The 27428-nt window shown below is 41.3% G+C and overlaps 1 protein-coding gene across 1 annotated transcript in view; it reads left to right on the top strand.

The window, feature by feature from the left end:
- spata20 (spermatogenesis associated 20) overlaps positions 1–27428 on the top strand; it is a 60445-nt gene that overhangs the window by 13262 nt on the left and 19755 nt on the right. Inside the window, exons 12-15 of the mRNA XM_012864102.3 lie at positions 52–220; positions 10354–10562; positions 17807–18006; positions 20620–20700. Coding sequence (XP_012719556.3) covers positions 52–220; positions 10354–10562; positions 17807–18006; positions 20620–20700 — 659 coding nt within the window. The remainder of the gene's footprint in view (positions 1–51; positions 221–10353; positions 10563–17806; positions 18007–20619; positions 20701–27428) is intronic.

Raw genomic sequence — 27428 nt, 5'->3', positions numbered from 1 at the left:
CGAGCATCATCATTACCGCTTCCCCCCCCCCCCCCCCCCCCCCCCCCCCAGGCCTGATGCTGTCCGCCTTCGCTCGGGTCGGGGCCGTGCTGGGAGACGAGGCGCTGCTGGAGAGAGCGGTGCGAGCGGGCGACTTCCTCAAGGAGCACCTGTGGGACCCCGATCAGCAGATCATCCTCCGATCTTGTTATCGCGGAGACCAGATGGAGGTGCAGCAGATGTAAGACGCAGTGACTTTTCAACTATCACCCCCCCCCCCTTTTCACGTTTGGTCACACTGCAATCGCTAACTTTAATGCATGACGTCAGGGTTTTATTTGACAGACCAACACAGTGTAGCGCGTGATTGTGACATGACTGCATTCTTTTCAAAACGGTTTAGACATCAGAACTTGAAATGTGAATAAAACCCACTGCAACCTTCGGTAGCCACTTAAATAGTAAATAGAGTCCTGCTCTCGTTGCTGTTACACGTTCTCACACTGATAAATCCTGCACTTTTTACACGGAATTGCTTTTTAAAGATTCCCCAGTAGAGCCGATGTCAGCTTCCCTGTTGTTAAAGTGTTTGGGACCCCCATACCTCAGCATGAAAGCACCAAATCTTCTGTAACGTTTCATAATTTAGGAGCATACTGAGAGATTCAGGCCTGGGGACTGAGACTAACCTGGCCAGCTAGATTGATAATGTGGAGCACTCTACGTTGTTATTTAACTTTACACAAAAGTTTAATACAATTCTTCTATTTAAAAGCGTTAATCTTTAAAGGCTTAACTTTTTTTTCTGATTTGAACAATTTCATTCAACTTTTTAAAAATGTAACCTCCCATCCATCCATCCATCCATCAATTTTTTCTATTCCTGCTTTTCTTTGCAGGCGTTACTTCAAGCCGTATCTGATGGGGAAACGGGGCTCAACATAACGCAGGGTGGTGGGGGGGTCAATGGGTGAGAGGCGGGGACGCAGGGTCCATCCTGTTTCTCCAGTTACAAGGCTAAAATGCAAAAGTTTTATTAAACTTCAAAAAAGTTAAATAATGTTTTTTTCATAAACTGGTGAGTTGTGATAATTAATTGTTGAGAAATAACGGGCAAAGCAGAGACTGGTTACTGTAACATGCGATCCGCGGTAAATTTAAATGTATGACCTCATCATAGTGTTGGTTATGTGTCCCGTCTTTTCCACGATTGTGGATGGCCTTCTATGATCATAGGATTGATTTCTATTGAAGGTGACAGGGAGTCAGTGGAGTTAATGTGCAGGAGTGAAGTAGATGTAATGATGAAGCTGCTGTCTTTTGTACTAGCTGCAGTAGATGGAGGGTTTTCTGGAGGACAGGGAGGAAAGGGAGCTGAAACTGTAAAGTGGAGAGGTGAGTGACTGTGGACCAGTTTGGCAAAAGTGTGAAGGAAGAACTTGATGCTGCAGAGATAAAAGTTAACCAGGAGATGTTCTGGATGTGGAAAGTGAAGTAGAGCACGGAGAGGCTGTCCAGAATGATGCCAAGGCTCTGGAGCTGAAAGGTGGGAGAGATACAGGAATTGTCAATGGATATTTTAAAACTGCCATATTTGGTTAAAGTGGACTTTGCACAAAAAGCAAGTGTGGTATCTAATGTGGCATGACGTCCACGGCCCTGGGAAAATATGGGCTGACTAGAAACAATTCTAGTCAAATTCATTATTTTTGCTTTAACCCCTGTCACTGTGTCACCACCGTACTAAAGGGTGGGCATCTTGTGCTTCCCACTTATTCTTCCTTTGTCTCGTTCAGAACTCACTGTGTCCTGGCCCAAGCCCATCATTGCAGTGAAAGGCGCTACGGTTACATTTGTGATGGTAGGAGAGGAAATACTTTCTCCTGGTATGGCCCCACACATAATACAGTATTTAAACCCAGGGAAACAAGAAGTCATAAATCTATGATTAGAAGTTCCTAGACATTTTCCTCAACCCAAATAAAGTTTAAAAGTGTAAGCGATAAAAAAACCAAAAAAAAAAAAAAAAAAAACTTAAACCTTAGGTAACATTTATTTAACAGGGATTGGTGGGAAATGACAGTAATTGTCTCCTCAGGGGTTCTCCAGATGCATAAATGTGCTCAATTTAAACATCAGGTTTTTCACTGTGAGATGTAGCTATTACAATAAGAGCTACATTTATTTTTTAAAGTCCTTAGATATATGTACAAGGGGTACCAATAGATGTGTCTACACCAGTGTGTGTTACTAATTGTTTTAAAGACAAATATAGACAAAAGTAGTTATCCTTATTTATCTAACCTTAGTGCATTTGCTACTTTTCCCTGTAAAAAGCATCTCCTAAATATTTGTGTGTGTGTGTGTGTATATATATATATATATATATATATATATATATATATATATATATATATATATATATATATATATATATATATATATATATATATATATTTTACTAATTCTTTTATAAACTTTGGCTCAAAATGCTGATCATTTAATTTTGCGTCTGATGGCCTGTTTAAACAGAAAGACTTATCCCATGTGTGCTTTTGGTCTTACGTATAAAGGACCGATGAGATAAACAAAAGCATGTTTTCCTTTTCATCAAAAAGAAAACACTGAGGGAAAATGAAAATGAATTTGTTTTCTGTATAAAAAGTGTAGAAAGCTAATAGATGTTGGGTTGTTTCCATCAGGAAGCCGTAATATCTGACTAAATGAGGTTATACACAGAAATCAGCCAATCCGCTCCCGTGCGCCCAGTTTGCTGTAAAGCTGCGTTTTTAATCCAGCAGCTCAGTTATTGGATTTCTCTTCTAGCTGCTGTCATGCTGCATATTTTAACAAGATTGGCCATGTTTTAATTTGATTTGAGAGGCCTGTTGAATGATTTCTGATGCAGACTGAATTACTCGTGGCTGGGAAGTCTATGAGAAGAGAGCTGTTTACGTAAAGGGATGTGAAACTTCAAATCTCTCAAAGTTCCTGGAGAGTTTTGAGGTATTTCCTGGTTTTTCTTGCTTTATTCAGAGTGCACAGAAATTATTTTCAGATGTGGCCAGTGGTCTGCAACCTTCTGAAAACATACTTGGTGTTGCCTTCAGATTAGCTCGGCCGGTACCTAGAGAGCCTCATGGAACAGGTTATCATGTTTGAATGGCTACTAAGTATCGGATGCAGCAGCTTAAAGCAAGTCCGCTCAACTGGACCTTTTTTATCTGAATGTTGCTATGTGTAAAGTTTGGGTGAAGGAGGATTATAGCTTCTGGATGTTTTTTTTTTTTCTGGGGTTGTGCTCAGCCTTCTAGTTTCAGGGAAAGGTGCTCATAATGCTGCACCTCAGGATCACATTTTGGAGAATTTTATGCTCTTGACACTGAAGTTAAGAGCTCCAACACTACTGACTGTGCATCAGTGCATAAATCATGGTCCCTAAGGACATGAATCTGTGGAGGAACCTGACTGTCTGCTCACAGCCCAGACCTCACCCTGATAGAGCACCTCAGGAATGAATTAAAACACAGAAAGTTGGTAATTCTGACACATTTTTGATAACGATAGGAGGCCAAAAAATTTCCTGTCTATGCAAAGGTAAGTGATCCAATACTTTTGGCAATTTAGTTTACATTATTGAATATTTTTTTTGCCTCTTTTTGTGAAGCCAAGCTACACCGAGGGGGAACATGGCTCTCACAGGATGGCACAACGTAACATTTCCTACCGGGCAATTTTGGTTGGATTCCTAGAGACCGTTTGATTGTAGATACTTTTACATCTGATTTTGAAAGAAATTCATTTTAAAAACACCTTAGTTGGGAGAAGTCTACCTTTGTGATGTAGCGGCGGCGTTGTTGGGTTGCAAAAGTGCACCCCACGAGGTTTCTGGCTTCTGTGAGTATGGTGATTTCAAATAGAATAGCTTTATTGTCATCATAATGACATATATTGAAGTCACAGGTGCATCTCGTGTCATGATAACGGCCAGGAATCGGAAGGAGGTCACCATCTCCACCCTGTCCCCATTTGATATGACCGGGCAATGTCATTAACAATAAGACTTATTTTGTATGTGAGCTTTGCTTTATTGATGTGTTTTCAGACAAACCTCTGACCTCCATTGGGCCGCCCACTGAAGGACCCAAGGGGGCAGGAAGATGGAAATGAAAACCAGTGAATATATAATTCAGCGTGTGGATTATAATGTAAATGTTGTTACAGCCTCAGAACGTAGATTTCTGGTCAAATACCGAGCCTCTGGTTGATCCTACACAACAGCTTCAGCTGGCCTTGTTCTGTTGGCCAGCGCTGTGCCCCAGTTACTGTGAATGAGTGGCTGTGAAATGCTATGGAATCAGCAGAAAAATGGGCCAGGAGTCCCCCAACCTGCTCCACGGAACGTAATCAATTTGAAACACACACGCAGGAACAAATGCACACTTTGTGCCTCAAACACCCTGGCCTTGTTCCACGGCGCCCGTCTCATTCATTACCGTCCAACTCGGGATGGTGTTGTGTTTGAAAGTGCTTACAAAGGCTCATTCCTCAGGCCCGGTTCGGCTTCCATGCATACCGGGCAGGTACGGGCCGCCAGCCCATTTACCAGGAGGAATGGTAGGAGCTGAGACTAACTGGGTTAATAGGATGTGGAGTTCTCCGCCCTGACAGCCGGCGATTGAACGGCTTTCTAATGTCTTTGAGTAGCAGAAGGAAGGCGGAGAATAGCTTTACTGTGGGAGTGAGCTGGAGTGTCGCCAGTAATGTTAACTTGTCACCCACTGAGCTGTCACATGAAGCTGCTTAATTTACCAGAAATTAGTGCCCAATGGGTTTCTACTTCTGCAGTTGCTCTAGTAATTATGAATTTCGGACAGACTTACAAAGAACAGATTTTACACTCATCTTGCTTATTGGAAGTCTTGCCAGTAGATTTTTAGCTCTAAATCCTAATCCGGAGCCACGATGTTTAAGACAGTTTTCTAGTGTCGTGAGGCCGATAGACAGAGGACAAGTTTTATCCTTGACCCGCCGCGGAACAACCCAAACACTGTCGGAAGAAGTGAATGGAAACAGTGTTGAGGATTATTTAGAGCTTTTACAAGTTGGTATCTGGGTGCCTGCAAGGATTTCTTGGAGGGTTGTCCCGGGCTGTCATTCCTTCCCTGGGGTCACCTCAGCTAGGTGACTGGTCTCAAAGCGACACATGAGCGTGTTCTAGCAAAGAGAGAGAGAAAAAAAGTCTGAAAATCATGCATACTCGGGTAACTGTAGAGCTCTTCATCGTTATCCCTCAATGGGAAAGCTGTGCCCATAACTCCCTTCTTTTGCTCTTCACTCGCTACTCGCCCTGTCCACCACTCACATGCCCCACATCTGCAGAGTCTTCTTAAAGGGATAGTTCAAGATTTTGTGGTGTCAGAGAGCATTATTACCATGGTTCAGAAAGGAAAGGGGGCAGAGAGAAGAGAAGGGGTTCTACGGCTGTGCCATGCTGCACTGCACCTTACAATCTTTCAAGTGACGATTTATTAAATGGCATCTTCACTTAGTTTCAATCTAGACTAGTTGGTTACAGAGGCTGAAATTAATGCACAGTCCGAAGGTCACCAGTTCTCTGCTGTCTTAAAAGGAGTTCCGATCTCCAAAATGAGATGGCAATTTATACAGTTAGGCCCATAAATATTTGGACGGTGACACAATCTTCATGATTTGGGCTCTCCATGCCACCACATTGGATTTAAAATGAAACAACTACAATGTAATTGAAGTGCAGACTTTAAGGTTTAATTCAAGAGGTAGAACAAAAATATATGATTAAACATGTAGGAATTGTAGCAATTTTTATACAAACGCTCCTCGTTTCAGGGGCTCAGAAGTAATTGGACAAATATACATAACCCTAAGTAAAATGTTTTTCAATATTTTGTTGAGAATCCTTTGCAGGCGATAACTGCCTGATGTCTGGAACCCATGGACATCACAAACATGCTGGGTTTCCTCCTTTGTGATGCTTTGCCAGGACTTTATTGCAGCTGTCTTCAGTTGGTGCTTGTTTGTGGGTCTTTCTGCCTTAAGTTTTGTCGTGAGCAAATGAAATGCATTCTCAATTAGGTTGAGATCTGATGATTGACTTTGCCATTGCAGAATATTCCATTTCTTTGTTTAAAAAAACTCTTGGGTTGCTTTTGCAGTACTTTTGGGATAATTGTCCATCTGTACTGAGAAGCGCTGTCCAATCAACTTTGCTGCATTGGGATGAATCTGAGCAGAAAGTATATCCCTGTACACTTCAGAATTCATCCGGCTGCTTCTGTCTTTTGTCACATCATCAATAAACACAAGTGAACCAGTGCCTTTGGAAGCCATGCATGCCCGTGCCATTACACTGCCTCCAACATGTTTTACAGAAGATGTGGTGTATTTTAGATCATGAGCTGTTTCAATTTTTCTCCAAACGTTCTTCTTCCCATCATTCTGGTACAGGCTGGTCTTAGTCTCATCAGTCCAAAGAATGCTGTTCCAGAACTGGGCTGACTTCTTCAGATGTTTGTTGGCAAAGTCAATTCTGGCCTTTCTATATTTTAGGCTGATTAATGGTTTGCACCTTGTGGTGAACCCTTTGTATTTACTCTCATAAAGTCATCTTTTTATGGTAGACTTAGATACTGATACACCTACTTCCTGGAGAGTGTTATTCACTTGAGTGGATGTTGTAAAGGGGTTTTCCTTCACCATGGAAATGATTCTGCGATCATCCACTGCTGTTGTTTTCCGCGGACGTCCAGGCCTCTGAGTTCCACGCTCACCAGTGTACTTTTTTGTTTCTCAGAATGTACCAACCTGTTGATTTGGCCACTCTTAACATTTCTGCTATCTCTCTAATGGATCTCTTCTTTTTTTTTTTTTTAGCCTCAGGATGGCTCCATTGAGAGCTCCTTTGACCGCATGTTGTGTGTTCACAGAAACAGCTTCCAGATGCTAACGCCACACCTGGAATCAACTCCAGACCATTAAACTGCTTAATTGATGGCAGGTTAACGAGGGACATGCCTATCCAGCCTTGTTATTTGTTTTGCAGTCTTCTGAGTCAATTGTCCAATCACTTTTGGTCACTTGAAAAAGAAACGGCTGCGTATTAAAGAGCTGTAATTCTGAAACCCTTGCTCCAATTTGGATGTCAATACTCTTAAAGTAGAGCTGAGAGTATTTACTTTAAGCCCATATTGATTATATAATTGTATCCTGAATATGTTTTCATAAACAGCTAAAATAACAAAACTTGTGTCACTGTCCTAATATTTCTGGGCCTAACCGTATATCCTTTGTGAAGCATTAACCCAAAAGGAGAACTAGGTTTGCACTTATCAGAGCAAACAATTCTTTATTTTATGCTGAAATCACCTGAAAGGCTAAGGTCACTGGAACAACTTTGACCACCGACTTCTGTTTTCTGTACCCTCAATGACCTTGCTAGTATCAGACTGAACCACCTTTTGCCTTCAGATCAGCCTTAATCCTTAATGGCTTAGGTCTCAGAAGGTGTCGGTCCATATTGACCTGATGGCACCATACAGCTGCTGGAGATTTTGCACATCTATGTTTCCTGTTACCCCTTCCATCACAAGCCAAAGCTGTTCCATTGGACTGAGATCTGATGACTGGAGGCCGCTGGAGTTCTGCATGGTGAAGAAACCAGTTTCAACTGATCAGAGCTTGACGACATGGTGCATGATCCTGATGTAAGAAGCCACGAGAAGATGGGCACACTGTGGTCATAAAAGAACAATGTGCATGGTCGGCAACAATTCTGGTTGTGGCATTTAAATATTGCTGCATTGGTACTAAGAAGCATAAAATATGCAAAAATACTGTTGATATAAGCCAGGATCTGTGCTTTCATGTTTTTCTCATCTTGTTTATACAAAATTCTGATATTTGAGTTACTATTGCGTTTCTATCATCTCTAACCAGTCTGTCTATTCTCCTCTAATACAACCAGGTAGGTTCATCCACACAGATGCTTACTGGCCATTTTCTTTCTTTTGGACCTTTAGACCTATAAGGTGGTTAAGTGTGAAAATCCCAGTAGATCAGCTTCCCCGTGTCACCCGTTTCTTCCCCATTCTGAGGCTCGGGTCAAACTTCAGCAAACCGCCAAGATACCTAAATGCACTTAGATCGCTGCAACGTGATTGGCTAATTCCCAGTTTGTATTGGATACACCTAATAAAGGGTCTGGTGAATGTATTTATAAATCAAATTTTGTTCCTGCTATTTACTGAAGATGAGCATTTTAGGAAAATAAATAAATAAAATGCTGCTGTGTTAAGTGGATCTTCTTCTAGGCAAAGAGAAGGAAGAAAGGAGCATGGCTGCCACCTTGTGGTCGTAGCACTGCGGGCAGCAGTAAAGCCCATCTTCTTGTGAACAACGTGCTATTACTGCCCTGCTACATGTTGTAGCCAGTTTCCAGTAAGACATAACTAAATTCAAAGTGATTACTGTAAACCATTTTAAATGTATATTGCAACATTGCAACAGATGTGAAAATTTACATTTAATTCACCTTGTTATACCCATTCCCATGCTTGCTGTCTCCTTTTAACTCCACTAAAGCATGACTCCTTGGCTCCTTATCACCTCTCGTAATAATGCACTTCATCTCCTCCAAATCGCTGTCTGGTTTTCAGCCTCTTGACCGGCAGCCATCAGCCTCTCCTGACACAGCACTATCTGGCTTCCTGTCACGGTCCGTCCTCGTGCACTCACTCATCTGGGGGTGCTGTTGTGAGAACTGGAAAGACGGGGATAGTGGAGTAACAACAGTTTCTAAAAAGCGCCGATTCAGTGCTATCAGTGGAAAAAAGTCCATCGGAATCGGTATCAGCGGTAAACATTTCTTTTTGACAAGGAGACTGATTGTAATCGACAACTCTGAAGCGAAGAGTTTGAAGTAGAGACGGACCGATTCTTTTAGAGGTCTTTGTGGACTGATTTGAATTTCTGCTTTTCTGAAGCTCAGATTTACCATTTAGCAATATTTAAAATGTAACTTTCTTTACAACGCTAGTGAAACTGGAATATGGACAGAGCTATTTGTGCAAGTAACATATAGATACAAAACTAACTGCATAACTGTGTAAACAGATTTTTTATAACGTATAATTCCAGCAAGCAATTTAAATGTTCTCATCAAGGGCATAATGAAGCGGTGCTGCAGGCGTTGTCTCTTTCAAGCCTTGTAGCTTGAAAGAGACAACGCCTATTAACTTGTCCTTAATAATTGTGATTTCACATTGCTAGAAGTTTGCTTTTTGGTGCATGAAAAGGATTTGCTCCACAGCAAGCATTGGACTGACTATTAATCAGAGCAAGAGCTCTAAAGAATTCAGCCAAGATCTGAGAAATATAGATTTGCACCAGCTGGGAAATTCAAATTTCTGTGTTTAAAGATTAGTTGTTCAAACCACTGTGTGTGACTACAAGTTGTACAGATATGTCAGCACTTTACAAAAAATCTGGACAAGACACTAACCGTACATACTAACTAGAAAAGACCAGTTTGGATGTTCAGGAACAGAAATCCCCAAGATTCAAACCTGCTAGCGGAAAACCAGAACCACTGTTGACTGTAAAGCCTGGTTTTACGTTGTCATGGACTCAGGGACTAAAGTTAACTCCTTTTAACCTTGATTGAAATCACATGGATAGTTTTCTGGGGAAAACTATTCTCAGGTGAGACAAAGCTTGAACTGTTTGACCAAATATCCAGTGGGAGAAAAACAATATGTGGATGAAGGGCAACTTTTTAAGAGAGATTCAAACATTTTGTGGTTGTATAGGAATATATCAGTGGTTGAAAGAAAAATGCTGACTGATGACCACAATAGAGCTGTAATAAATTAAACCTTGTTCACCTAATTCTTGTTTTTGAACAGCCTGGGATTAAAAGTCCCAGATTTCAATGCTATTTGGGCCCTAAATGGATGCGTTTAACTTCTTCTGCAGAGATGTCCTAACTATGTATGCATATATATTATGCCTTGTAGACCATATCTGTGGTGGACATGAATAGGTGTTTTTACCTCTAAATAGTAGATACTAATCCCTTCTGTCTCCCATCTTCTGATTATTTTATGCCCTACCTTCAGGATGAGTTTTTCTGGATTTGTATTCTGGCTTGTCGGTAGCTAATGTACTCTTTTCAGGTTGTTGCTGTAAGTGTAGAAAAACAAGACACTGAACTAATTCACCAGTGGAACTCGTACTTCTTTTCCACATCGCCCCACCGATAAATACTTAAAGACAAATATCGTCATCCCGTGGTTTTCTGCCGCTTCCCTGATTCCCTTCTCGCTCTGTGTTGCCCAGATCTCCGCCTATCCGCGGCTTCCTGGATGACTACGCTTTCATCGTCTGCGGCCTGCTGGACCTGTATGAGGCCACGTTTCAAACGGAGTGGTTGCAGTGGGCCGAGGAGCTGCAGATCAGGCAGGACATGCTGTTCTGGGACGAGCAGGGAGGAGGCTACTTCTGCAGCGACCCCAGCGACGGCGCGGTCCTGCTGCGACTGAAAGAGGGTGCGTGATAGCCACACTCGTAGGTTATAGTCGTTAGAGGGAGATATTGAATCAAACACATTCATTTTGTCAGGGATTCAACAAGTTTAAAGATAGAACATTTGGTTCTGGAAGAATCAGACCAGTCCATCTTTCACCAGCAAACACTCATGTCACATTTAAAGTCCCTTAATTCCACTTTCGCCCCAATTGCGAGGCCCGGTTTAAGCTTCAGCAAGTTGCCTTCCACCACGTCTAGATGCCTAAATGCGTGGAGCTCTCTGCCATGTGATTGGCTTAGCTCTCTGGGTTAGCAAGCAGTGGAACAGGTGTCCCTCCTAAAGTGGCTTATGCTAACAGAACCAAAACCCTGCTACAATCAAACTTGCCCTTTTATTGAAGACCAATCCTTTTCAGTTCATAGGATTTCAAAATGATCTTAAAGCTGGGCTGGGTGAATTTTCCGGAAGTTTCCCCGCCCCTTTTTTTGAATACCAGCGCATGCGCAAGACAGTCTTACCTGCTCTTCTGCTCCTCGGGGGAATTGTGTGAAGGAAATCTCCAAAATCCACTCTGGCCTTGTTTATTTCTACTGAGGCCTTCCTCTTTTCATAAACATGAAGGCGGTTTGCTTGTTGCGACTCTCAGCCATGTTCAAAGTATACGGTGAGAGCAGCGGAGCTACAATGAACAGCTAATACAGAAGCTAACCCAACTGCTAAGCTAACCAGCTACATGAGCACTAGAAGTGCGCATGTGCACTCAGCAAGCGGAAGGACCATTTTACCATAATATAACAAAAATGATATCCTGTTTTCGAACAGGATTAACAACTATAGCTTATATCAGAGTTACTGAAAAATGTTACCAACAGCTGGGATGCCATTTTACACTACATTTGAAGCGTTTTCTCTTTCGGTTGATTAAATCTAACTAAAGTGTCAGTCGTTAACTTTTACAAATTCCAGGCTTTAATCCAATGGAGGAAAGGAAATTATTGAGCATTGTTGTTCACATATGATCTCTGTCAATCTGAGCAAGGTTAAGTTTTTGTGGCACAAGTGGTCTTTATTCTCAGTGATCAGAGCAGAAAAGAGTCAGTCATGCAGCAGAGATCCTGAAGTCGGGAGTCAAACGGATGGCTACGTTGAGGATGAATACCCACTGCATACTGTGTATAATGTGTGCTGTTTTGCAAAGAAGCCCAAAGGTTCTGCCTTCTAGATTAGCTAAATTAGCAAAGACTCACCCCAAAAGACTTGCAGCTGCAGTTGAATGCAGCAGGTGTCACACTGCAAAAACGGATCTAAAAGCAAGTAAAATGTTCTTAAAGTAAGTCTATTTGTCCTTGATTTGAGCCAGTAAATAAGATTATCTGCCAATGGAATGGGTATCTTTACCCCTAAAATAAGATAATTAGACATCCTGCACTTGAAATAAGATGATGGTGATGAATTGTTCCTATTTTAAGAGGAAAAATCTTATTCCATTGGCAAATTGTGTTATTTACCTGCTCAAATCAAGGACAAATACACTTATTTTAAGAAAATTTTACTTATTTTTAGTTCTGTTCTTGCAGTGCAGAAGTCTTTTCCTGCAACATACAAACCATGAAAAATGTGTCTTCCTCCTCTCCAAGTATGCGCCATATCGTGGTGCTCTATCACACAAAGTCCCAGTGAAATACATCCAGGTTTGTGGTTGTAAATGTCAAAGTGTGAGAAAGTTCAACAGGCACTAATACTTTAGCGAGGCTTGGAGCAGAATCAGCCTCTGTGTTGAAGATAAGCCTGCATCGCTGATGGTGTTGCTGGCGCTTCTTCTTTTTACATCGTTGTGGCATTAACATTTCATGAGAAGCGCTTGAAAACCTGGCTGCATCAGCTTACTGCTGGGGTTCGTAGCTCCAGGGGTGAAGGAAAGAATTGATGGACAGGCAGATGATTAGAACTCCTGCTGCAGTGGACCTCTGTGGTCTGAGCAGTCTGAAGGACCGATGGCGCAGAGCGCTGAATAAACTGCAGATGGTTGTGCATCAGGACGGTTCGGCTAAGACGACCAGGGCGAATAGAGGAGGCGTGAACAGATGACTGTGTTGTTCGAACTAAAGACAATTTGATGGAGTATTTTTTTTTTGTCAGTTACTTATTAATTTATTCATCCATCATGAATCTGTTGCCTCCCTGCCTTTCACCCTTCTCCATATTGACTGTCTCAAACTCTGAGGATCTGGAAGCCTTTACCTGTAATGCCCCTGCCACTTTCACTCATTTGCTGCACATCAAGGGAACAGGCTGGCAGCAATAGATAGATGGACTGATAGGTGACTAGATGAAGGATAAAAGAGGGGAGCGGAGGAATATTGAACCCTAAGAAGACTGCACCGTCACTCATTCATGCCGAAGCTCTCCCCCATAAAACGCCCTTCTAGACACATGCCCTGACTCCCGAGCCGCTTTGATCCCCAGACCTGTCAAACACGTCTCCAGCTTGTCTCTCAGTCCATCTGCTTCTGACAGATTGGAACAGCACCGCAAAGTACAGCGGGAGTCTAAAACCCACTTCCTGACTCTGCTGCTGTCTCGTCTCGTCTGCTCTCACCCAGTCTCGTCGTTCTTTCCTCCTAATTCATTGCTTTTATACGTTTCTAACGTATCCCTGAAGCCAAACACGGTTAAGAGAAGCTGTTGGAGGCACTTTTAATTTGAAGCAATTATCTCCTTTTAAATTACAGCAATGCAGGATTTTTTTTTGTCAATTTATACTAAAGCTCAGTTCAGTTGATATGTGAACATGTTATCACAGAATACCTATGATATATAAACTATCATTAATTATTTAGAAGTCCACATATGCAATTTTGTAAAAGAATTTTGTAATAAGAACGTATCATTTGAATGATGTGAGCCTGTAGAGGAAAGCTCTGGTAGGATATAAATATAAATGCCTCTAACCTTGATGAGCACTCTAGCCTGTCTCCAGCGGCCGCTGCCCTCCTCCAACCGATGGCTGCTGGCAGGCCGGAGAGGCTGACACCTTGTAAACGTGCAGACGTTTACCTTTGATCAGTCGGGACAAAGCTTCCAGTCCTGATCTCGTCACCGGTCTCCTTTTCGTTTTGAAACGCATGTCCCAGACGGGATATCAAATAGTTGTGTTCTCTTGGTTTTGTTTTTGTTTGTTTTTTTTCCATTGAATGTACGTGTGGCCCACTGCTTCTGGATTCAGTTGCGCCTTTTCCCCGGATCTAGTTATCGACAGGGATATTGCCGCAATTAACCTTGCGTGTTGTTTTTCACACTTAAATTTTGAAATTATTGAATAAATTTTAACCACGAAGACAATAATTGCATTAATAAATGCATGATTTTATTTATCAAAGGAAATAACCTATCCCAAACCAACCTGGCCCTAAGAAAAGTTACTGGCTGGAAGTCTTTTATATCCACCACCCTTCTTTGCAGAATTGTTTAAATTCAGCCACATTATTGGGGTTTCAAGCATGACTGTTTAAGGTCTGTTTAAGGTCAGGCCACAGCAACCTTTTAATCCATTAGGCTTGGACAAGACCACAGTCTGGTATTATTATTATACCTTTATTTCTACAGGCAAGTCATTAAGAACAAGTTCTTATTTACAATGGCGGCCTGAGAAGTGGAGTAACCACTTAGGAAAAAGGAAGTAGGGCTAAAATAAATACAATACATTTGCAATACATGCATAAAATACAATTTAAAACACAACAGACAACCCAAAAATGACTATGTAGAGAAGCAACAGCAATTATATGTGAACAAGGATTATATGATTGTTTTAAAGGGTGAAATTGAGATTAATATATCCAGTTTAAGAATATTTTGCAGAGCATTCCAGTCATGAGCGGCAGCAGATTGAAAAGAAGCAAAACCAAGGGTAGTGTTGGTTTTGGGAATACGTAATTGTAGATGAAGTGATGAGCGGGTGTTGTATGTGACAGGCTTTGGCTGCAGCCGGTGACTTAAAAAAGGTGGTGAGTGGCCGAGAAGGGTCTGGTAAATGAAAATGAACCAGTGAATTTTGCGTCGATTGTGAAGGGAGGGCCAGTTGATGAATACAGAGTTCAGTGGTGTGTATTGAAAGGAGCATTTATGGCAAACCTGTTTGCGGAATGATAAAGACTGTCAAGTTTTGATAGAGTGGACTTGCAAGCAACCCTATATATAGTGTCTTCATAGTCTAAAATGGGTAGATAGGGCCGATAATTCAGTAACAATATATATTGATTGATATGTAGATGCGTGATGCGATAGGGGAAAAAATGGTGTCAATAAAAAGTTACATTAAAGAACAGCTTTCCTACCTTTTACATTGTAGCCCATCATATAGCTTACTACCACAGTCCTCACAACCAATCACAAACGCAGACCCAGGAACACGCCGTCATCAAGCTCCGCCCTCTTCAAAGAGTTCAGATCTTTTTTCTTCATTAAAAACTTGCAGTTTGAATACAGGGTTGCGTTTGAATTCCCTGTTTGTGTGTTCGTTATCTAAAAAGGTCATTAAGTAACAGCATGCAATGGCCAGGGCTGCTCTTAAAGTTATATTGATCAATATTTTATCCATATGCTTTTTTTCTATATCGTCCAGCCCCATTTCCAGAGGTTTTGCTTTCAATAACTTGCTGACTTAGTTTTTCCCATAATAAGCACTCCTCACCCATTCCTTCTTGTAAGAAGGTACATAGATAAGACATGTTGGGCCCCAAATGTATGTAAATTGTGTGCTCATGTGACCCAACCCGTTTTTCACTTGTGTTTTATCAGAGCTGACATGAGAGTGCTTTCCCATCTGAAGGGACTCACGGTGCCATTATGGGCTCTGCGCTGTGTTGGGTGGAAACGCATTAGCGCCGCTCCAACCGGCGCAGTGTTGGACGCCTGTCCCAGCAGCGTAGCCTGTCAGCAGTAGACAGATTACCTCCACCGGGCTGCCTCTGGACGTGTTCCAGCCTTGCCAGACTCCCGTACGTGTGTGTGTGTGTGTGTGTGTGTGTGTGTGTGTGTGTTTGTGCCGGAAGAGGAAGGTTAAAATCATCCGCACCGTCTGTCCTGCTTTTCTTTGATTTTTTTTTTCTGTTAGACAAGTTTCCTGAGACGGCAAACTGTTTGTGTCTCTTAAAGCAGCGCTGCACTTTCAGATGTACTCCCAAAGGAAATGAATATATTACAGATGCATCAACTTAAAGGGTTTAAAAAAAAAAGATATGACGTTTAAACTTGATGAAAGTGTAGGAGGGTGTTTCATTCAGCAGCTGTATTCATTGCCTGTGACCAAAACAATTTCCTTTGCAACCCTGCGTGTGGTTTTCTGACCTCCTTCCCACGGAGCTCCTAAAGAAGAGAAAAACGTGACTCGAGGAAAGCCACACACCCGCCCACCGAACCCTGGTGTGTGTACTTGTGAAGGTCTGGCATAATCCAGCCTGCCACGCGGCTCACAACGAGCTGGACCATACTGCCAGGTCACATCGAGCCATTTCTGCCAGTCGCTCATCCATCGTTGTGTCTCTTTTTGTGATCTTCAATTCACGCTTGTCATGAAAACGACTGAATAACATTCAGCCGTAAACCTTACCATATAATTCAGATTCAGTATGCATTATATGGCACAGTTTATGTGGCTTTGACTAAATCATTCTGTCGGGTTATTGTTACTATTTTTAGGTTCTGTCTAACGTGTGCAGACGGATGTAAAAAGCGGCTCTCGACTCTGAAGCCTGAGCTGCTGCCTCGTGCGCGCTCAGAAATACAGGGACCAGACCCTTTCTCAGGGTTGCAGACGTGCTGTGAGAGGTCACTGGTTTTGTAGAATCACCCCCAAGCTAAAACCGGACCCCGATAAAAGATAAAGACCAATCACTTGACAGAGCACATCACAACATACTGCAGGTCTGGGACTGACATGTGCTCAGGGGAGGATAGAAGACAAAACACGCTTTTTAAGGTCTTCGTTTATAAGACAGGCTTGTTCAGAATGCAACTAGGAAACAGTAAATTGTCCTTTCAGCCGTGGTCTCTGAAGCTGATTTCAGGGGTTGTCTGTAGTTTGACATGCTGATCCTAAATGCGTGAATAGACAGCAGTTGGACTTCTTTTCTTGTATTCTTATGATATTATTCAGCAAATAACTCAAAGGATTAACATTTCATCAAACATATAACTGTAATCAAAAAAATACAAGACTTGTTGGAGGTGTTTCAGAGTGAAGCTATGTTGTATCAGCAACTTCAGACCAATTTGGATGGAGACTCTGAAGCATTTTCACCTGGTCAGACCAACTTTCTCCTTTTGTAGAATATAACGGAGAGAAGCCAGCAAAGCAGCACTGTGTAACTTTTAGCCACTAGCGGCGCTATAGCTTTAACTTACAGGTTTAGCTCCTCTGAAGGCCACTAGCACCACTACACTGTTGCAAAATTAAACAGTCTCCCTCCGTGTTTTGGAATCTGATAGCAGACCACTTTGGAACAGCAGATTGAGTAGTCATGGAGTTACTTGTAAAGACAAAATGTCACAGTCACCCCTCTAGGTTATAGGAACTGAATTTATTTTTGTCTGGTTAAGAAAAATGCATTTTAAGCACAGTATTGTCAGTTAAAAGATTGACTATTGACTAATTAATTGATTGTCTGGCAGGCTTTTTTTTAGTAGGAATAAGCAGCGAAATGGTGCTGACTTTTCTCTGCCAATGGCACAAAGAGGTGCAGTGCCTTTGCTAAGCAGCAGCTCCTCCAGTGCGTGCACGGCAGGGTCTGTCAGCAGAACAGCATGTCATGCATGTAAGGGTTGACCATTCACCTAAGAAAATATAATTTACCCGAGACGTAGCCGTTTATGTCAAAAGAAAATTAATAAAAGTCCCTCGATAAAGCCTCTTTTCCTGTTGAGTTGGGCAGCCCGGGTGGAGTATCTAACGCATAGTGCTGCATGTTAACCTAGTTAATAATTTAATACATCTCAAATTAAGCTACTACTTTGGGAAAAATCTTACACATTGCTCCTTCTGTGATCAAACAGTTTTTCATTTAAACCCGTTGGAATGGCAAGCTGGAATGAGCATTTGCAGCTTTAACATTGCTTTCACGTTTCGTGGAGCCTCTATAATTTTGTGCAATAACTGCACCTGTCTGATTATAACGTGGAAGTCCACAATTCAACAGTATCGGTTTCAAAATACAGTAATTGCCACCTATTTGTGAATTTATCGCATAACTCTGTGTTCCACAGATCAGGACGGAGCAGAACCCAGTGCTAACTCCGTCTCGGCCTCCAATCTGCTGCGCCTGTCCCAGTACACCGGGAGACAAGACTGGCTCCAGAAGTCCCTGCAGCTGCTGGCAGCGTTCTCCGACCGGCTCACCCGGATCCCTATAGCTCTACCCGAGATGGTCCGGGCTCTCATGGCCCAGCACTACACTCTTCAGCAGGTAATCAAGACCCCTAGTGGGTAGCTTTGACTATTACAGCTATACCATGCGGTTAGTATTGACAGAGTAGTCATCATAGACCACTGTGCAGTTCCAACCCATCTGTTTTTCATCTGTCGGTCGTGAGGCCTGAAAGACAGCTTAGCTCGGGGAGCGGGTTTGTTTACCTGAATGTTCCCTGGAACTCATTTTCATGTCCGCCTACTGAAAGTAGTCAGTGTTTCTGCTTGCATGACAAATGGAGCAAGCATAATAGACGTAGCTTTTATTGAGTAACAAAAAAAAAAAAAAAAAAAAAAAGAACAAAACATTATGCAGCACGAGAGGAGGAAGCTGTTTAAACAATGAACGTCTGCATACTGATTGTGCTGGAACATTTCTGTTCAGGAACGCTGCAAAGAAGAAATGCGCCACTGAAAAAAAAGTTCTCCTCGGAAAGGACTGTAAATAAGCAGTGAGGGATTGTTTTAAAGCATTGGCTGTAATTCCTGTTCCACTATACGCATTTTACTATACGCAGATACATTTGATGGGTGATAAATGAGTTGTGTATCTTCTTTTTTCATTTTATTTTTTATTTTTTTATTAAAGGCACGTTCAATGTCTGTTTTTTAAATTCTATGAAATATTCTTTCTGTTCTAATTCAATCTGCCAATGTTTATTATCAGCACACCAAAGACTGCCTGTTCCATTTTAATTAAGCTTTTATGTGATGGATCCAAAAAAAAAAAAAATCCTAAGTGCTTAAGTTCTGAAGAAGGTTTTTGGATAAGAGGTCAAACATCTTCCACGACATTATTATCATGTCCTGAGAATCTACTTCAGTAAATCAACAAAAACAGCATTTAATTGTTAAGCGGGGGAAAAACTTAGACGTGTTTGTATTTAAATGGAATCCTTGTGGAAAAGGTGGTATGCACTTGTCTTTCTTTTCTCTGCTTTATAAGACACCTAATTGATAAACCGTTGGGCATTTCAGTATAAAGAGGATTTGATTACATTATTTACACCAATTATTTTCTTTTTTTAAGTTTAAGAGATATATTCACTTAGCGGTTTGCTAGCTCAAAAAGCAAGCGAAGCAGAGTTTGTACATCTGTTTAAATGGCAAGCTGCAGTTCATAGGAAAACTATTTTCTGTGTTATGCATCTTAAAAAAAATTGTAGCAATATATAAGCAAATTAAAGCCAGAGTTTGCTTTGTATATATATATTTAGTAAAATATATCTAGAGTCTTCTTAATACTGGTAGTAGTTTTTGCACAGGACAACAAAGGTGGTAAAAGGCGCGTCTCTCGTCTCTGCCAGCTTTTTGAACAAGGGGCAAATTTCACACAAGCTAAAATTCAAACTCGTAGAGTGGCACCCCCCTGTTTGTGTTGGTATGAAATTGAAGCAACCTGCATTATGGACAAGCCAGAAATGGTAAAAGAAGCGCTAAATAGTGAATTTGGACCTTAGTCTTAGCTATAATGTAGTTCTCAGTTACATTTTACACAGCCCAAACTGACGCTCTCTCTTTGATTTGGGGCTTATCGATTTTTTTGGTCTCCTCCGACAACACTACTAGGCCTATTATTATATCAACTGACAGCCGACTTGAATAACAGATATTATCTCCTCTGCGGCATCTATTAGTGGGTGGGATATATTATGCGACAAACATTTTGTCTTCAAAGCTGATGAGCTAGACTTTTTTTTTTGGATTTTCCATACATAGGTGTTATCATGAATACTATGGGATTTTACCAGCGTTTTAAACAGCTTCCAGTTCGGTTAGAGAGGCCAAGCTTCGGGTTGAACGCACGCTAGCAGCTTCAAACCAGGCCTCAAAGTTACTCCCTGATCTATAAAAAAAAAACATACCTGGACTGGACTGTTCCTAGAAAGAAAATACAACTAAAAGAGCAAGTGCTTTTGTTGCAAACTCCACACTCAACGGATGTTTAGGACTTTCCCGTTCATTTACAAAGACGGACAAGTGAACCGCATTTTTCCACCTCATTTCAACTGTACTCGCTTGTGTGAGGACTGGTTTCTGCACCGAGATGCTCTTCCAAACCCCGAACACTGAAAAAAAAAAAAAAAAAGAAAACATGTTATTTTCATGTTTTCACCACCCCTGTGCGTATAATGTTTTATGTGAGCTGTTCAAGCCGAGTTATATAATGAAGCATTGAAATATTAACGTCGCCAGTTTAGCCTGAAACCACTGAAACCAGCATGCAAGCAGAAAAACATCCCTCGGTCACACTGAGGAGGGGTTCTGGAGTGAAAAGCATGAGCAGCACAGTCAAAGGAGCAGAGACAGGAATAACGAGGTCTGACCCAGCGATGGGGCGCCTCCTGTCTGTCATACATGACCTGCAGAGGATGACTCGGGTTGATGGGGTAAGGGTAACAAGCAAGGATTAAGGCACTTTCAGAGAAAACACCTGCCTCCCTTGTTACAGCTACAAATAAAGATCCGATCTGCACCACCTCCCTTCCTCTGATGTGTCACCTTTCACCTCCCTATTTCACTCTATTCATACACTCCCCTTATTATTCTCTTGCTCTCTCTTTCTGTCATGTTTTTTATGGTCTTCCTTCATGTATTTTCATCCCCCCAGATTGTGATCTGTGGCCAGAGGGATGCTCCGGACACCGCGGGTCTTCTTGCAGCTGTCAATTCCCTCTTTTTACCATTTAAGGTAAATATTCAGCTTTTGTCCAGCTGTGGTATGAACATGCAGTGATTTACATCAGTGCATGTTACTTGTGTGTGTGTGTGTGTGTGTGTGTGTGTGTGTGTGTGTGTGTGTGTGTGTGTGTGTGTGTGCGTGCGTGCGTGTTCTTGTACTTGAAGCTGAGTTAGAACATTTTTGCTCATTTTACTAGTAAAGTAAAAAGGACCTATTTTTTTGGTCCTCGCTTTTTTTGGGGTAGGGGGTAGGTTTAGGACTAAGGTGTCAACTAGGGTTACTATTTACTAAGGTGTCAATTAGGTATATACTGGTAAAGGTTAGGGTGTTGGTTAGGCCATTGAAAGGGTTGAAAACTAATGGAACTCAACAAAAGTCACGGGCCTGGTCCTTGTATTTAAAACAAGTGTGTGTGTGTGTGTGTGTGTGTGTTGTCTGTCTTTGCAGCTTAGGCACATGGCATGGTGGGTCTGTTTAAACACTAAGACACAAAAATGTTTGTCCCCACTTCTTTGTACGTGTTTTTATTTGGCCAGGGCCAAAATGTAGTTCAGACAATGTAAAAATACCACAAATATCATGATATTTACAATAAATTACAGTGAAAAAAATATGACACCCCATTAAATATTCAGTTGACATATTTATGGCTGGTCCTTATTTTCTAAACGCATACACTCAATAATTCACTTTCAGACTCATCTGACAAAGAATTTTGCTCCAGGAGTCATTGTCTGTTTTTTTTATCCTCTGCTGAGCTTGACTCTGTACTCTCTTCCTGATTGTAAAGACATGAACTTTAATATTAACTATAGCACAAGCCAGCTGTAGGTCCAGTAATGACCTTTGTTGGATTTTTGTAGGGTGTTGAAAGAGGGATAACTTGCCACCATCTCATTGTGAAAAGACAGTCTAGCTCCCCAAAACTCCAACAACTCCATAAACAAACAAAAACAACCCCCCCCCCCCCATATCACCACTACCAGCATTTGACCACTATCTTGATCTGCCCACAAGTGAAATGGCGGCCTGCCACCAAACAATGCCCCGTGAATTTCCACTAAGTCGCTCACATGGATGCCCACAAAACCAGACCACCTATTCCTGTACTTCCATTAAAAAATGATTTAAATGTATACCAGATAGTTGTTTTGAAGGTTTTCAGAATTAACATACCTGCTGCTCAGTCCCCTTTTCAGTACGGTGTGTTCATGCTTGATTTCATCTGTCCAGAGCACTTTCTCCCCCATTTTGGCCATGCCCCGTACATCGCTGAGTTTAATCTAGTTTATTCAGCCTATTGTGACATTTAAATAGATACTTCAATTATATCATTTCTTTCAGACACACAAACACATAAATAGAGGGTGAAAGTGAGCTAGTTAAGTGCCCGGGGTGTTGGCTGCTGTAAGTGGCATCCTTTAAAGGTCAGCCTGAGTTGCTCTCGGTCCCTCTTCGCTGTGTAATGACTCCAGAAGCTTCTCGGTTCAGGCAATAGTTGACCTGAAAGCCTTTTCTTGACTTACAGCAGTAGCTCTAAATTGCAACTGCACCTTCAGGATCTCCTTGAAGGGTTATTTTATGAGTGCTGGTTTTTCCCACCAGTCCTGACACCCAGCGATTCGCAAAGAACTTGATAACCGTCGACCTTCCAACCATTTATGTTGTCTTTGACCGTATTTCTCAGCACTTTCACCTGTCACCATGGAAACAAGATGTCCCACTATGTCATGCTAAACTTTGATTTATTGGTGGCAGATTTGATTATCCTTCCATTGTCCTTGGGTCCCGATGAAAACGTCAGGGGAGAAGTATAAGAAATCCTTTCATGGTGAAAATAGTTTGTTTTGTGAAGTAAAAGCACATACTCGCACACAGCTTCATGCCTCACTGAATTGTTTTAACTTCAACAGCCAGCGCCCAAAGACTAGAACAATGAATTAAAGCTGGAGTTGTCCAGTGACACACTCCATCCCTCTCTCTCTCTCTCCCTCCTCCTTACACACAAACCCTCAGCCAGCAGAGCCCCCTCTGAAATATAAATGAGCTGGGCAGTATCAGCCAGTGGCAGCAGTAACATCAGGCCATTCCAGATAACTGCAGCAAGATAAGAGACCTGGACTGAGCTTCACATCAAGATGAATCTATTATTGAGAAGGATGCATGTCCAGGATTATCTCATTGAGGCAGAGCTAGTTGGATGATCATCCATGTTGCAGTCCTGTTAATCACATGGAATCTCCTGTGGAAATCCTAAGATGTCGCTCTAACCTAAAAGCATCAATTCAGTGGCATACACTGAGGCGGACTAAATTCTTGGAATAGCTAAAGCATCTCAAAGTCCATTGATAGAGATTTGATTCATATGGGTCCAGCTCAGTGTCACAAGAAATGCTGGCGTTGTGATAAATTCCTACTTTTATCTCTTATAAAGTAACATGATCATAGAGGCTAGGGTTAGAAATGAGCTCCCACCGTTGGCCAAATGTGGCTAAATTCATGAAGTGGTGGGTAAATTTCATCACACTGCAAGCCACAGTGGGGGGGGGGGATTTGCAATTTGAACTGAAGATTAAATTTCAGAAACTGACCCTTTGGGGGCAACAATGCACCTGAGCTGCAGCTAAACTACTGCAATTACTATTGCAGAGATAGATTATCAATCACGGCTCCATCTGAATACGTCTATTGGGTAAGTACTCTTTAGCCAAAGTGGAAGTGTGTCAGCAGTCGCTATGATAAGTGCTGTCGGAATAGTGCAGCCAGTAAGGAAGGAGGTAGGAAAAGAACCCTGTAGGCTTCCTCTTACAGCTAATTCAGCATAGGAACTAGGGATGCAAACAAATAATTGACTTACGATTGTCCGTTAATGGTTAATTAGATTAAAGTTTGTTCCATCCGATTAACTGATAACGTCCTCTTAGACGGACCTTCTTTCAGTGTTGTAGTATGACCACCGGCATCAACAACAGGGCGCTGCCGGTCATTCTAACGCTGAGCCAGACCGTCATGGCAAAGTCCAGTGAGGGATTATTTTTTTCGCTGTTTAATGACAAGGATGCAAAAATGCTTTTTATGTGGTTCTTTTCAAATATACACATTCAACAAGTTCCATAAGTTGTCAGCTAAATAGCTCCCATTGAGCCGGCGGAGCAGAATCAGTTTCTCAACCAAAACTCACAGATGTGCTCAGAAGGCAAGGATGTGATGACCGAAAAGCGGGAGGACATTACGCAAAAAATGTCAACACGATTGAAAAAAATCATGATCCAAAAAACACGGTTGATAGAGAGGGCTTTCATAGGGATTGTTAGTGTTTCATACTTTATAAATATGTCCAAGTTTAATAATGTGTGGGAGAATGACAATTTTTGTTTATTCGGTCAGTATTTAATACAGGTGGCACAATTCACTGTTGAAATTTAATGATGTGCCTTTTTTTTAACTCTGTATATTGCTAAAGATAACACTTCATATTATGGAAAGATCCTCTCGTAACACACTGTTAACCCCATGAAAGGTCAAGGAGCTAGGAGCGGGAGCTAGGGTCTATAATTAGATGTTTTCGAATGGAGCCTCCATCTGCAATTTAGGCTTAAATCGTAAAGTTGATTTTTAATCTCTCTTTAGATGAGTCGGACTATTAGTTTTGGCTCAAGTCTCATGAAATATCTATATTATGATGTATTCAGTAATGAAATAAGATAAGTGTGGTAAATGATGATTGTTGTCCCCCCTCGACTTAATAGAAAAGTACTGGTTATCGTGGTAGCCTTACGCATAGTACATATGTCTTCTCTGTAATGTTTTCCCTCAGTATGTGCCAGTAAAGGAAGTTAATGGCTTCCAATTTTTCATTTATTTAATTCTCCCATGAGGCAAGTCCAACCATGGGATAATATTATAGGCCCGTGGTCTCACTGTTAAGACAGCGTCAGAAGCACTTGAAGCTTGTTCCGAAATTGTTTCCCCCTGTTCTATTCATTCAGAAATTCAATATTAGCTGCTAAACTATTTCTAGTAATTTTCTTAGACATTATTGTTTTAGGGAGGCAGTCATTGTACCTTTATGTTCTTTATGAATTGTTTTATAGCAGGTGTAACAGATGATTATTCTAATAGTGTGAAAATGGTTGCTCCAAGAGATAGGCATTTTAAGCCAAAAATACTCTTCAAATAATAGGCAATTAAAGAATAATAATTTGCTAACACATTAATGCACACAAGCTAAAAATGTGAGTGCCATCTATCCAGACTTTAAAGGTGTTTTTTTCCCCTTTACTCATCCAAACCTTATTATTATAAACAAAAAAGTGAAAGCATATTAAGCAAACAGTTGATTAAGTTGTCATAAAAAGACGTTACCATGAACCAAGCTAAACAGTACATTGGTGCTGGGACATCAGAGCAGATTATAAATAAATCAGGCCCATATGACACCATATCACTACCACGACGATGTAAACCTGCATCTCATGCAAGAATTTTAAAAAAAAATTTCTGATATTTTGAGAAGTTCTCTTGGCAGCCAAGAGTCAAGAGTACTTTCCAAAAAATATTCACACCCCTTCAAGTGTTTTACATTTGGTTACAGCACAATCTCAAACTTAATTACTCTATTTTATATATATATATAGTCTGCTGGATTACGTTTTCTGCCATCAGAATAAAGGGGGTGGCACACAGTGCTCCATCCATGTAAAATCCTAGCAAAATACTGAATTCTGTAGCTGTAACACAGCAAAATGTGAAAAACTTTGGAGGACCATTAATATTTTTAGAAACGTTTGACAACCAACACAAACCATATCGGCTCTGCCTCCATATTGTAGCAGGAGTTAGATGTTCAACATTCCACAGCCAATCCTCTCCGTCTTGTTTTGAAAGCTGCGTGTCTGTAGCAAATACCTCACATCAACAAGCTATTGGTCAATCCAATTTATTAATTAGAATAGAATCTTGCATTCCAGCTACAAGCCATTTGGAGTTCACAAAGCACAAGGTAGAAAAATACCAAAGTTATTTTTGTTTTTAAATTAAAATTATGATTAGTGGACATCGCAGGACAGTGGATATGTTTTTATTTCCCCCCACATAAGCTTCTCTTTTATGGAAGATGACCACAGGACATGTTAGCAATTGCAGTTTATACTAAAGCAAACACACGTGTCGGTAAACATTTTCCCCCAACAAACTCCTTTTGCTTTTCTCTCGCTAAATTATTAAATGCATATTGTAGTTCATTCCTTTGTTTGATGAAAACAGTGCAAATACATACACTAAGACCAGCAGCACAAGATGTGTGTCCAGTTATGTAATTCATAAGCTTAACTGGAGGAAACCTTGTTGCAGTGGGGTGGGGGTGGGCAGGAGTCTGGGGAGGAAGCTGTTAAAGCGCAGAGAATGGGAAGAGACTTAGGGATGTTTAAATGAGATAAACGGAAGTTGCAGAAGAAAAGAAGACGTAAGGGGATTGTGCTCCACGTAACATTAGGTAGCTATGAGCAGAGAACATGTCTCATTTAAATCCAATTACTCCTTCCCTGATTCCCTAGTTTAAAGCAGGCACAAACTAATTGTGGTGAACGAGGAGCTCAGAAATGAATCCATGCTGGTCTAAACAAACAGACAAACACACTCAAACACACACACACACACACACACACACACACACACACACACACACACACACACACACACACACACACACACACACACACATGCTGCAATATTTACTTTATTTGATTAATCTACTATTTAATCTCACAAGCTCTCTGAGTATCTACTGCACTTGTTTGAATCAATTACAGCCCTCAGCCAAGCCGAAACATCGCTCCTGATTGTAATTGCTCCATTAAACTGCGGTTAATTTTTCTATTAAACAGAAATATATCTTGATTAGAAATGGGTTGAGGATTGCTGATTGTGCCGCTGCTGAAATTGTACGAGGGCAGGAGTCGGAAAACAAATAGAGCTGCAGCCTTTCCAGCAGTTTGCCATTCTGGTGTGTGTGTGTGTCAATGAGAGACTATCTTTGTGCTTCCCCTAGCTATGCCGCAACTTGAGTCAATGTCTCTACCGGTGTTGTGTGTGTGTGTAGATCATAATATGGCCATTCTTCTCCGCAAAGTATCTCAAGCTCAGTCAAATTGGATGGAGGATGTCTATGAGCATACATACAGGTGTTGCCACAAATTCTCAAGTGGATTCAGGTTTGGGTTTTGTATAGGTCGCTCTAACAGCTTACAATGCTCCGATCTAAGCCCTTCCATTGTAGCCCTGGTTGCAAACAGCACACTCAGTCTTGAGTATTTTGCAGCCTTTTAACAGGTTTCCTTCCGCTAAATGGCTGCGTTTAGCTTCTCATTCACTCTCACCTGCTTCCCTGTCCCTGTGAAAAAGCATCCCACCGCATCATGGTGCCACTAGCTTGAGGGATTGGTGTCATTAACATCATGACTTTATTGAAGACTCAAATAGGTCCATATTAACAGCCATACAAACAAATAAATAAATGCGAAAAGAAACAATAAAATAAAAGCTTCAGATAAAGTCTAATAACAAAAAAATCACAAATGTGCCAAAAGACTAAAACGCCAGTGGTTTCACATCCTGGACTTATACTTGACTCAACTTACTGCAGTATTTGTCAGCACTAAAATTATGTCATTTGTAGAATTAACTTATTTACACATGCAGCTGTACATAAGGCTACATAATTCAGCATAAAAAGTGTA

Source organism: Fundulus heteroclitus, chromosome 10 (genome assembly GCF_011125445.2).
Source record: "Fundulus heteroclitus isolate FHET01 chromosome 10, MU-UCD_Fhet_4.1, whole genome shotgun sequence".
NCBI lineage: Eukaryota > Metazoa > Chordata > Actinopteri > Cyprinodontiformes > Fundulidae > Fundulus > Fundulus heteroclitus.
Note: the sequence above shows the minus strand (reverse complement) of the source record. Positions and strands in the feature narration are given on the sequence as shown.